Source organism: Sinocyclocheilus anshuiensis, unplaced genomic scaffold (genome assembly GCF_001515605.1).
Source record: "Sinocyclocheilus anshuiensis isolate Anshui unplaced genomic scaffold, SAMN03320099.WGS_v1.1 scaffold843, whole genome shotgun sequence".
In the NCBI taxonomy this organism is placed as follows: Eukaryota; Metazoa; Chordata; class Actinopteri; order Cypriniformes; family Cyprinidae; genus Sinocyclocheilus; species Sinocyclocheilus anshuiensis.
Genome location: NW_015547670.1, coordinates 679986 through 693604, shown reverse-complemented (window position 1 = coordinate 693604; position 13619 = coordinate 679986). Strand labels below are relative to the sequence as shown.

The window sequence follows — 13619 nt, the reverse complement described above, 5'->3', positions numbered from 1 at the left end:
GCTGAGGGGATTGTATTCTGACATGCAGCATGAGGAGCGTCGCAGAATGCCGTTGATTTAAGGCACTAATACTGTTGATCTGATACGGCTGAATTTCTGGAGAAATCAGGATTATGTTGTACTTGCATTTGAATTAGTTGGTTTTAAGAAATGGCCATAGAAGGCAAACCAATCCCACATCCGTTCCTCTTTTAATGACACTCTGTTCCTGTTTAAAATCCGGCCGTTCACAGTGGTCAGTACTTATCTCCTAATTCTTATAAATCTGAGACAATAAATACAGTACACTATTAATGTAGCTATGAATTTGAGGCACATCATTTCATGGGATGACGTTTGAGAAGACCAGCAGAATATCAGAATTTCAGAATATCATAAACTATAATGGCTGTCCGCCAGGACAATAAATTATCAGCGAGAAGATGCGTCTATGATGTCTGTGTGTGCTTGAAGGTGAAACGGAGTCTAACGATTGATGTATTATAATGCACATGACAGATAATCCGATACATGTCAGGAACGCCGGCATATGCGTCAGTTTTTCAGGGTAGTGATACTATGCTATTATGTACATGTGCTATAATGAACGAGTATTACTTTAAGAGCAACATTCAGGTCTGTCTGGACTCCTGCGACATACAGTGTGGTCTTTTTTTTAAGAGTAGTCTGCACACGGATTGGTGAATGAAGAGTTCACAGCCAATCAGGGAGAAGAACAAATCACTGAGGTCACAAGCTCTTCCCTAAATGGACTGTCTCCTCAGTCATCTCACAGTAAAGGTGGTTATCATGGGTCAGTGGTGAACACGCACACAGACACATGCTCACGTAAGAGATTCATGTTTTGTCTCCGGGTCTCGCCAGTCCTTTTAGAGTTACTTAATTTCATTCACCTCTTCTCCTTCTGCTTGTTCCCACATTTCCCTTCCAGTCCATCCTGTAGTGCAGCATGTCTATCCCAGGCAGACATCCCATGTGAGCAGTGTTGTGTGTGTATGTGTGTACGTGTGTGTGTAACGCCCCTTACCATAATCGCAGCTTCAGCTTTCAAAGAAAATATGACAGTTAATAATGTCGTTAGTTTTACCATCAGTTCAAGCCCGAAAGGGCAACAGAGTCGCGTGACAGACACAGTGATGATGCAGTACACAAGCCGCGGTTAAGACCGCTGACGTGCTATGATTTCTGACAGGCAGTTCACTCTCCTGTGATGTGACCCTGTTCCCCTCATGTTTCATGAGCAGTGTTGTGTGTGTATGTGTGCACGTGTGTGTGTTTAGGCCTGTTTAGAAGTCTGTGTCCCAGCCTGAGTTATCATCAGGTGGTGGGTCTTCGTTGTCCTCTGGAAAGCTGTCAAAGTTACTGGTGTCCGTGGATGATGTTACCTGTATGACCACAAAAAAAAAAAAAAGAGAGAATCTGTTAGCATTTGAGTTATACACTACCATTCAACGGTCTGGGTTGGTCATTTTTAAATGTTTCTGAAAGTCTCATACTCACCAATTGATTAAAAATACAATACAAACAGTGATATTGTGAAATAATATTGCTGTTTAACTATTTTCGAAGTTAATTTATTTTAGAAATGTAATTTATTCCAGTGGTGCAAAGCTGAATTTTCAGCATCATTACTCCAGTCTTCAGAGTCACATGATCCTTCAGAAATCAATCTAATATGCCGATTTGGTGTTCAAGATTTTTTTTTTTTTTACATTTATTTGAAATAGTAAAGATATTTATAATGTTGCAAAAGATTTATGTCACTTTTGAACTATTTAATGCATCCCTACTGAATAAAAGTATTAATTTATTTCAAGAAAAAAATATTTTTACTCCAAACTGTTAAGTAATGTACACACATCTCTTACGTTTTTCATTTTTTCCCCCAAGCAATGTTCGTAGAGACCAAAGCAAGTTTGCTAAATTTAGACATGTTTATAACTAGCTATCTGAGTAAAAACACATCCAGTTAAGATTTGTGACCATTACAAACCCCGTAATGCATACAGTACGTGCATAGAGTATGTTTCTGGTCTAACATCAGTGTGAAATCTGCCTTGCATGAGCGTAAGCACTTACATTAGGGATGATGGGGGGCATCAGTGTCCCCTTCCTCAATCCATCCCAGTAAAACCCTTCAAACCATCTGCAAACACGTTCATTACATGAGATGATTCACAGAACTATATCAGCTCATTTTTCATGTTCATGTTTTAAAGTGAATATCCAACTCACTTGTGCTTCTGGATGTCTTTGACACCGTTTTTCAAGTTTCCTAGTCTTTCAGATGGCGTGTCTCTGAGAAGAACAAAAGAGAAATCTGCATTAACAAGAACCGCTAATAGACAGCCAATGGGTTTTATAGTGATGGACATACCTGCATAGCTTTTTGATGAGATTGGCAGCATTTTTAGTAATTTTTTTGGGGAATTCTATCATGTCAATGCCTCTAAGAATGATGTTGTACGTTTTCATTGGATCCGGTCCTGAAAAAGGAGGACTGAAAAATAAAGAGGATTTAAAAACCATTGCACGTGTAGTATAAATCCAAAGTCTTAATACATTAATAATGTTTAATCAGTTTGAAATGGTGTTTTCAAAGACGTGAAGCCCTGTGTCTGACCTGCCAGTCAGCAGCTCATACATGAGGATGCCGAGGGACCAGTAATCTGCGGAGATGTCATGACCTTTATTCAGGATGATCTCTGGAGCCACATACTCTGGTGTACCACAGAATGTCCACGTCTTCTTTCCAAAGCCGATCTTCTTAGCAAAGCCAAAATCCACCTTTAAAAGTTTTACACAAGATTTTAAGTTTCATGCTTGAGTCACCTTTGACAGAAGCAAAATCTGACTTCTTTAAAGGTATAGTCCATCCAAAAAAGAAAATAATTTTTTCCTCACCCTCATGTTGTTTCAAACCTGTATGAATTCATTTTTGCAAAGCAAACTGCACTCAATTAACCCCCCCCCTCCTTTTTAGTTTACAACCTAACATTTATTTTTGTGAAGCTTGAAACATATTCTTTTTTTTTTTTAAATAAATACCAATTGTTTTGATATTTTATTATCTAACGTAATACTATTCATACACTCTTAAAGGGGTCATATGATGCTATTTTACTTAACTTTTATAAAGAATATCTCTTTGGATTTGAGACTTTAGTCTTTGCAACTTTACAGATCTTCTTTATGCACCAAGAGCTTGTAACACTCCAAAGAGAAAGGAAAACTTGAAATCGCATCATATGACCCCTTTAAGTGTAGCTTCAGTCTCCAAATACTTTTTGAGGTACTGAACAATAAAGCAGCACAATGTTGTTGGTGACTGCAGATTATTATTGTCTTTTTATCCTCATGAAACTACTAGAGGGCGAGTAGTGGGTGTCCATATTTGATAGTGTCCTGTCCTCACCAGTTTGGCGTAGCCTCTGTGGTCTAGTATCAGGTTCTCTGGTTTGAGGTCTCTGTATATGATGCCTTTGGAATGCAGGTAAGCGAATGCCTCCACCACACATGCCGTGTAAAACCGTGTAGTTGAATCGTCAAAGTTGCCCCTGTGATTAGGAAAGAAACGGGACTATTGTGTTGTTGAAACTCAGACAGCAACTGTACGAAAAAAAAAACATTGATCAAGAGTGAATTGACAAGTCTTACCTGTCTCTGAGAATAGTCCACAGTTCTCCACCTAAACACGCCTCCATCAGCATATAGAGGTATTTACTGTCCTTAAACGTCCTATAGAGTCTGAAAAAACAAGAGGAACACAGTCAGAATGCCATTCTACAAATTCAAGGGTTGAAGTATTTTCACATGTTGTCAAATTTCTGATGTCAAAGCAAAAACTACCTACATTACACTTGACTAAACCCTCTAAGCCTCTGCAGTTGTGGCTCACACTTGGTACATTAACGAAGTGAATGATGCCTTGAAATGTAACTTTTTTCAGGAAAATCAATCTTATATATTTTTGTTCAATAAAATTTTTTTATTATCTTTTAGAATTTTAGGGAGATTTTATGATACTATGCAATATTCATAATTTTTTTTTTGTTATTTTTTCCTCTTTTTTTCATATTTTCTATTAATTTCCTATGTCTGTCATTTTTTACCATGAAGGTACCAAGTGTGACTTTTTATTTTACTAGCCTTTAACATATCCAAATCATGTCCATGATTTTTTTTGTGTTCAAATAGCTAATGTGACAAAAGTCACCAAGTTTCATCCCATTCCGATGAAGTAAAAAAAACAATTTCCACTCATTTCCTGTTTTGAAAGGTAAATTTTTTTTTTTCGGTCAAAAGTGACAGAAGAGGTTCAGAGGGACAGGGTTGTTATCATTGATTAAAATTAAAGCATAAAAATGTCATTACTTGTAAAATAAAATATTGAAATTTTTTAAAACTTTTATTTTATTTCAGCTAGTTGCCAAAGCAACATTTCTAATTTTCGTTTAAAGTTGAAGTACTAAAATAACCAAAATAAACTAAAACTACAAACTTCAAAACTAAATGGACATATTTATAAAATAATAATAATATAAATGATAAAAACACAACAATATTACTCAAACATTAACATGTAAAATTAAAACAGAAAATATAAAAATAAAATCTAATTCAAAATATAACAAAAATTATAACGGTATATCAATGACACTGAAATAATACTGGATATCAATCACTGAAGGGTAATGTAGTAGTAGGTGCTCGTCACTGGAGGTACCTGACAATAAAATCGGAATGTGCCTCCTGCATGATCAGTTTCTCAGAGCGGATGTGCTCCTGCTGTCTCGTGTCCACAATGTGGCGCTTCTTTAGGATCTTCATCGCAAATGTCTTCATCTCATCGCTCTTGAGCTGCACCTGAGAACAAAACAAGGGGAGATAAAACTATTACTTCAACTTTTTGTGTATCATCTCACACACACACAAAAAAATCATATCCGAATAAATGACTATAATATAACTACTATTGAAATACACAATATGATCCAAAATCCATGATGACATCATAATTTGGAGAAAAATGCACACTTTTACATAAAACAAATATTGCACTGAAAACATGGCGTTTGATGTTACCAGTTCAACACGTCCAAATCCTCCAACACCAAGAGTGTCGATGATGTTGAAGTCAGACAGGTTTAGGTTGGAGAAGAATGCGTTCTCTGCCTCGTATCTGCATTTCAAAGAACAGACAAGAGTGGAGGATGAATATATTCCCTCTGTCTATCTAGTGGGGCGAATCTTGATAAGCAAATCAAAACTCAAATCTCATGAAATTTTCATCACCCTTTGTCTAGATCACAGCTCTGTACAAGCAAGATATACTCTGAAGCTTCAAAAGGTGCATTCTGGGATGCTTTTTAAAAAGTCACTTGTCACATGTTACTTTTCCTTCACTAGCCTGTTATTAATATGAATATTATTAGTATTAGTTTTATTATGTACTAGTCATTATATACTAGTCATCGTCATATACTCATCATATCATCATATACTCCATAGGTTTTTTTTACTTTTTTTTTCTGTTATGTAAGTTTGGGGGGAAATTGTTATACACAATAATATTATGTAGTAAATTCATACATGGTACCCAAAAATAAATCATGCCTAACTTTAAGAATTCATGTAGATGCATTTAGATCAAGATTTTTAAGATTATGACCCATGTTTCAAAGCACAGGTTTCTATAAGGTCAGTTTTATTTTGAATGCAACCAACAGCTTTTTGACTGTAAAGATCAATGCATTAGCATCAGTTAACTTTAACAAAATAAGTTTTTGTTAACCACTAATATTTGCAATCATAAAGAAGATTCATTAGAGGTCAAAATGGCATAAGGATTCTGTAACATTGCAAATAAAATGCTGCTGGATGTCTGTTTGCAGACTGACCTGTGACCTGTGATATAGTTATATTAGCCCATGATGCAGAACTGGCCAATCAAATCCCTTCGCTTGAGCCATGGCCAATGACACGACTGAGCTGCTATTTAGCTTGGCAAAAATTGCTTTGCAGTGTCACACAGAGGTTACGATTTTCCATGCACTCTGCCAAGGGTCCTAAAAACTAGCGCGCGCACACACAAGCGTGCTTTAGTTATTATTCAATCCCTTTCACATAATCAGTTATTAGGCTGGCAGGGCCAGAGAAGTTCAATGCCTGACATGTTCTGCAGGAATAGAGCAATGCACAAACAAGAGTGCAGTTTTGGAAAGAGGCATGGATACAAGCCAAAACTCCTCACTAAGACTATAAACAGAAGAAATTCATTCCTCAGCTGAAAGCTGGAGATGTTTAATGTCTCACACCAGCTTCAGGGCTGGCAGATTCGACAGCAAGAGTCTCAAAGACCCATTAAAAATAAAATAAAAATATGCCAACTATTTTTTTTAAATAATACTTAATATTATTAAGTAAAATAATATATTTAAATAAATTTAGATTGCATGATGACTTTTTAATCAAGCTTTCAGCCATTTGAAAACATCACCTGCTTTCAAATGCATGTCGCATGTCTTAAGTCAATCAACCAAAACATAACTGAGACTTAAACTCTCGAGGAGGAAGCAGGCATGTGTTCATGACACTGGTTCTAGCTTCCAGCCTTCTCTGTGCTCATGCATGCTGATAAAAAGGTCTGACAGCTAGCAACACTTACATGAACTTCACAATTCTGCTGGACGATTTACTGATATTTTATGCCTGAGGAATCATCCAAATCAAACTGCTTTGATTGAAATATAAACCTGTGAGACATTCGCTGATTAAGCATGTGTGATGCTCCAGACTCACGGCTTCTCCAATTCATCATAGGTGAAATACAGAGTTAATTTGATTGACCACAAGGTGGCAATATGGAGCTTTATGGGTTCTTTATGGACAGCATCTACTGTATTTTGCAATGCCTTGCAGAATGATGCAGAAATGACACCTTAAGGAGAGCTGAACGCACTTGTCTCATTAGAGTGCTCTCTATCTGTCAGCGTGGCAGCTGGAGATTTATTTACAGGTTTGTAGTTTGGATCACGGGGGACGCAGTGCAGGAGGTGACAGCTGTAGATGTGTCTTAATAAGCTTTAATCTATGACAGTCAAACAGGCTACAGACACCTCTTCATTATTCATCAGACGCTAATTTACACTGCAGATAAGCAGATACGAGGAAGAAAAGTTTCTATTTCGGTTCAGATATGACACAGAAGGGATTTTTTGAAGTGGGAAATGTGTTTCTGAACTATCCCAGAATCCCTCTTTCTCTCTGTCAGTGCCTGATATTCTCTCTGTGAAATGTGATAAGGTTTCACATGTCTCTGAGCGGATTATTTTCTCATCGCCGCACAATGATTGCATCGCTTTCTCATCATGTTTCTTCTGATCATGAACAGTTGCTGGTTCTTTATAACATGTCTTCTGCATGCTAGCACAGCCTTTTCTGCTTTACAGTTCTAGAGTTTCAGCAAACATCCTTGAGCTGCCCTTTGACAACTGCATTGTAATTGCTGCCATACCTCTAGACTTTTGTATTTCACTATCGCCAACTTAAAGAGGAAGAAACCTCATATAAAAGAGACCAACCACATTTCACTTGTTTTATGCAATATTTGGAGGCAGCTAAATCTGAAATCAGACATACACTAAGCAAAAAACAAAAAAATGGTTAACAATAAAGTAATACTTTTAAGCAAGGATACATTCGATTGAGCAAAAATGACAGTAAAGACATTTAAAATGTCACAGAAAGATTTCTATTCAAATAAATTAAAAAATGTTTCAATTAAAAAAAACGTTATAGAGTTCCATTATGTAGAAGTAATCGTTACAAGAATCCATTTATACCTGTATCTATTAGGATTTTAAATAGTAAGTTGTAACTTTGATGGGATTTTTCCCCCCTTCTCTCTCTTAATAATGCTGATGTTGTTATTGTGTGTGGTTGTTGTGTACTACTGCAGCTTTTGAGTCCAAGATAAAATTTCCTGTAAAGGACAATAAAGTATAACTTAACTTAAATGGCATTCTTTTGAACTTCCTGTTCATCAAAGAATCCTGAAAAAATGTATCACAGTTTCCGCAAAAGCAGCACAACTGTTTTCAACATTGATAATAACAAAAGTTTCTTGTGCACCAAATCAGTATATTAGAATGATTTCTGAAGGATCATGTGACCAGATCAAGACTGGAGTAATTTTTTTTTTTTACTTTTTACTGTATTTTCATTCAAATAAATGCAGCCTTGGTAAGCATAAGATACTTCTTTCAAAAACATTAAAATATTTTACCGACCCTGTTTTTTGTCTCAAATGAAACTCAGTTCAAAAACTGAATATTTCAGAAATTCAAAGCTTTCAACAAACTGGCAAATACAGTATAGTTTAAAAGCAGTCACTGTAACAGCTTGGGAACTTGTAAATATTACTGTTTCTTTTCACATACCAACTAATAAACCTGGTTCACATTTAGAAATGCCAACAGAATAATGTAGCAGTATTTCTGTGCAATAGATTCTACATAAACTGATGTGGATGTGACATCACTAACTAGACTTAACAGACTGCCCACAATACTTTTGATAGTGATGTGGCATATCATGAATAGAGAATTTTTACTTTTGTAACTTTTGAATCCTTGACCATTATTATAAATGGACCTCGGGGAAGAAAACATAATAATGAAATGTCTTCAAAGATGATTTCACCTACTTTGCCTTTGCCTCTGCGTCTTCACTGCCTTTGTTGGATACGTCTTCCAGACCTCCAATCAGATGTTTGTATGAGCTGAAAAGAATGGCACAAACAACATTGTTGGAAAGACTTCATCTTTATGACAAATAAACTATAGTGGTCAAAAGTTTGAGCTTGATACGACAGAACTGCCATTTATCTTCGAGAACGAACTGATTTCTATCTCTCAGTGACTCTTAATTACTATTTCATGTCTCTCTCTTAATTTAGAAAGTCAGTACTAATGTATAGTAAAAGTTTTATATCTACATGACATACGTCTCATTGAAATGTACCATAATCAGCTGTCACACAGATGGCTGATGGCTTTGAGTCTCAGTCAGACAGGAAAGAGAGTTTTCCCCGCCGGAGGGCACATATGTGCTTCTCTCTCTGTCTGTCTCACTCTTTCCAGCTTATTGACACACGTGACACTTTAGCTATTTAGGTTGAGCTTGATTTATTGAGTTCTATAAGGGAGCAGATAAGCACTTCAAACCCACAGATTCTGTGTTCCACACACGCATACAAATAGAAAGATCGGTGTAAAATCCACAGATGTTCAACGAACTGGAAAACCTGGACTGAATTACTTCTGCTGGAATGTCAATTACACTTGTGATGTTTTAAGCAGTGTATATAACGAAACTCTTTGCCACAGGATATACGTGACATATACTCACACTCTGTCGATCACAAGGCAGGTGACAGACTCTGCTGCGATGACGTTAGCTGTTCTGATATCCTCCCTGTTCAAAAGACACGAACGCAGTACAGAAAAACATCATGTTATAATGTTCTGATACATTCCAATTATACACAGATATATTACTATTAAGATATTTTAATTTTTTTTATAATTATACATATCAATTAAAATAATTACAAAAATATTATAAAGTAAAATATATTATTTTAACTACTATAACTAAAATAATATATTTTAATTATTTATATATAAATATATAAAACTATATATAATTAAAATTCGAATACTATTAAAATAATTATATATAAATATACATCATTATAGATAAACATACGTATATATTAATATTAGCTATTAAAATGAATTATAAGTATCCTAAATATTAATAATTACAAATTCATAATAATATTAAAATGACACACAAATATTAAGATTAATTATATATAGTAATAAAATAACAGATAATAACACAAAATTATCAAAACTTTAATATGTTTGAGCTTATTTAATGCTGTCCTTCAATTTCATGAGGTGCTGTTTGAGATTTTTTTAAACAGTAACAAACTGCACATAGACAATCCAATCTAATCATCCATTTAAAAAATATATTAAAAATGAAAAAATTATAATTAAAAAATACACACACATACATATCTGTCTCTATCTATCTCTCTCTCTCTATATATATATATATACACACATACATTTAGAGAGAAATACAAATTTATAAACTATATGCATAATTTATATTAGCCTACAAAACCTGTAGATCAAAATGAAAATTTATTTTGACTGAAAATCAAATAAGCCAAATAAGTTACTAAAATGTGAAAATATCAATATTTAGAAGTTTCAACACTGATTAAAGAATTAAGCGTGCCTCAGAGTTTGCTGATTGTCCTCTTCTTCACTGTCGCTCCAGTCGCAGTCATCAGAGTCTGAATCCCACTCTGACCTCATGATGCTTTGCATGTTCACTTACCGTCTGACCTGAGCACAGCTATATGCGCGCATATACTACTACAGTACAGTACACTTCTATTTACACTAAAACAATCACTGTGTGACATCTGTCCCATCGTTGGCAGTTATGTCCAGAGGAAGAGCTCTCACACACGACTCTCTGCAAGCGAAAAGGTCTGGACACTAAATGTTAAACGCACACCCAAACACACATGCATGCGCAGCATCTGCTTCTGTGTCCAACTGCAAATACTGCCAGACACCCCACACACACACACACACACACACACACACACATGGCCGGATCCATTTCCAGTGAAACACACTTGTACTTGCAGAGGTGAGAATTCTTCACAACATATTGGCACTAAAGCTGTCACAGCACAAATACACAATAACGCTTCTGCAAAGGTCACAGCTGCTCCACAATATTACTGAACACAGAGAGACAGAGGAGAGGAGGAAAATCTGTCTTCATTTACTCACCTTCAGTGACGTTCTAAACCCATATGAATTTCATTCTTCGGTGGAACCCAAAAGATATTTTTGCAGAATGCTAAAATTGCTTTTTCCTTAAAACGGCTACACAAAATGACAAAAAGTACCTTTATATTAAAACTTACGGAATGATTTTATGGAGCCAGATTGTCCTGAGCACTATTTATGTTCAATGAATGGGAAAAAAGATGTTTGGACATAATGCTAAACTTGTCTTTTTGTGTTTTATGATATCAGTTGTTTTTAAATTTACTCTTAGTCTTGAGTCAAATGTCCTTGTAGTCTTTGACATGTTTAGTCAACCAGTGCTGTTTTTTAATTTAGTTTTAGTCAATGAAAACTATTAGTCAGGCTGCATAATGGTTAAACTGATAATCACAATTAGTTTGCTCAGTTATAATCATAATTATTGATCATGAATGTTGTCATCTGAGAAATTTTATCTGAATTATTGTTATCACTTTCACCTATAAGCACATATAAAAATGTTTAACTTTTATTCACTTATTTTACCTCATCTAGTTTCACTCAAGTTTAACTTAAAACTCAAAAGCTTCTCTCAAAAGCTAGTGAAATTCTTAATATTAAACCCAATAATTCCAAATTATATTCATGTTTTTCCATTAAAACAACAACAAAAAAGACCATGTTTGGATTAATTACAGTTCGGTTTTGATGGCAGATTTTTTTTTTGACCGGCAACCCTAATATGAAAACTTGTGGAAGTCTATATTTTTTTCTCTTTTTATTGAAGAAAATATAGATATTTTGAATATAGAGTTTTTATATTTTAAACTCTCATCTTTTTTCAGCACTGTACTGCATCTTGATATAGACACAGTTAGTGTTTAATGATGTTGGTGCCGTCTCATCTTAGTCATGGAAAAAAAGGTTGTCAACAAATATTTTCATCAGTGTTTTTGTGAAGTAAATTAACACAATTTTATGAAAAGTCATATGGGTTTGGATTGTCATGAGAATATAAATAATGATACAGTTTTCATTTTTGGGCGAACTATCCCATTGATTGTATTGTGTGTGGGTCAGTGTGCTGTAAGTGGGACACGTTCACCTGCTTGAGGAAACACAGCAGGAAAAACCGACACCATCAGTGCTGCCAAACGTGTCTGTGAACCAATCAGGTGTCAAATGCTTCAGTACGCATACACACACACGCATTAACTTAATCCAGGGATCAACAGATTCTCCTATCAAGTTCTGGACACTGTTAATGATCTCCGTAAAGCGCAAGCCAACCACAAGGTTTCTGCCGTACACAAGGGCACAGCGTGAGCTCTTACAGGACAGCATTTAATTGATCTCTGAGGAATCGGACTGACCGTGTACAATGTTCTGGCCTATATTTCACCTCCGATCACAACCTCGCAGCTCGCATCAGAAAACTGCCGAGCAGGACACCTGATACACAACGGAGCATATCAACACGCTCTCAGGATCACTGTTTCCAAGTAACACAACCAAACGCAGGATTATAATCAGGGTAAACAGTCCCCTTAAACCAGACACCACTACAGAAAAAGAATAGAATAGAAAAGAATAAAGCACAATTGAATAGAGCAAAACAGAATAGAGCATGAGAAACATGAATAGAATAAAATGGAAAAGAAAAGGGATAGTTCACCCAAAAATGAAAATCAAGTCATTATTTATTTACCCTGTTGTTGTTTTAATGACATATGACCTTCTTTCTTTTTTAGACCACAAAAAAGAGAAAAAATCAAATGTCCAGTTCGCGCTCATTCATATAATGGCAGCGAATAGTCATTAACCAGCTTCAAACCTAAAAAGTATCACAGAATGATCCCATGTGACTTGTGCTGTATTTTCCAAATGTTCTGAGGGCATGTGATAGGATTTGGTAAATTCAAAATAAAAATGAATATATTATTTAGCGAACATCCTGGCTGTTGGCCTGCTGTGCATGACTGTTCATGAGAACAGTCAGCGCAGCAGTTCACTCTGGCTTGCCCAGGAAAAGCACACAAGCACACCATTTCGAGAAATCAAATCTACCAAAACACTACACTTAACACAATGCCTAGAAAAGGTTGACAAAAGTATACTAGTATACATGTACTTTCTTGTTTCAGGTGAATATCTCTGGACCGAAACTCTGTTTTGTTCAAAGCGAGTTCTTGCATTTATATCTGTCGACTCTCATTCTGACCGTCATCTAACCAGAGATATTTACCGCAAAAATTAAAGTATGTGCATCATTTTCTAGGAGCCCCGTTTCATGTCGTATTGTATTAATCGTGATTTCTCAAAGTGGAGTGTTTGTGTGCAGACCAACAACCAAAGTAAGGATTTTCTCTAAGTTTCGATCAGTTGTTTTTTTTTTTTTTTTAACCAAACCTTATCGAATGCCCTCAGAACATTTGCAAATTATGGCACAAGTCACTAGAAGGTTATACAGCAACAGCACCAGGGTGAGTAAATAATGACTGAAATTTCATATATGGGTGAACCATTCCTTTAAGCATGTTAAAGAAGAATAGAATAGAATAGAATAGAATAGAATTAACATATACATTCCCAGAGTACCTCCTATTCTCCTGTTCTTTCCTCGAGTACTTTTGTCTCTTAAGCCTTGAACTGGAGCTCTGATCAAAGTCATTTTAACATGTTCCTGTTTTGTTGATTCTAATGCATGTGTAAGTGGTTATAGTCATAGAGTTTTTGATGCACTGAAAACAATAA

The 13619-nt window shown here is 35.5% G+C and overlaps 1 protein-coding gene across 3 annotated transcripts in view; it reads right to left on the bottom strand.

Moving 5' to 3' along the window:
* Nucleotides 1–926: 926 nt before the first annotated feature.
* LOC107702750 (cGMP-dependent protein kinase 1-like) overlaps nucleotides 927–13619 on the bottom strand; it is a 59517-nt gene continuing 46824 nt past the window's right edge. For all 3 annotated transcript variants that reach the window (XM_016505162.1, XM_016505163.1, XM_016505160.1), the window contains exons 8-19: nucleotides 9412–9477; nucleotides 8708–8782; nucleotides 5086–5182; nucleotides 4727–4866; nucleotides 3658–3747; nucleotides 3416–3557; nucleotides 2624–2787; nucleotides 2378–2500; nucleotides 2236–2298; nucleotides 2080–2146; nucleotides 1257–1385; nucleotides 927–991 (exon numbers count right to left, since the gene is read on the bottom strand). In XM_016505162.1, coding sequence (XP_016360648.1) covers nucleotides 1287–1385; nucleotides 2080–2146; nucleotides 2236–2298; nucleotides 2378–2500; nucleotides 2624–2787; nucleotides 3416–3557; nucleotides 3658–3747; nucleotides 4727–4866; nucleotides 5086–5182; nucleotides 8708–8782; nucleotides 9412–9477 — 1126 coding nt within the window. In that variant the 3' untranslated portion in view covers nucleotides 927–991; nucleotides 1257–1286. The remainder of the gene's footprint in view (nucleotides 992–1256; nucleotides 1386–2079; nucleotides 2147–2235; nucleotides 2299–2377; nucleotides 2501–2623; nucleotides 2788–3415; nucleotides 3558–3657; nucleotides 3748–4726; nucleotides 4867–5085; nucleotides 5183–8707; nucleotides 8783–9411; nucleotides 9478–13619) is intronic.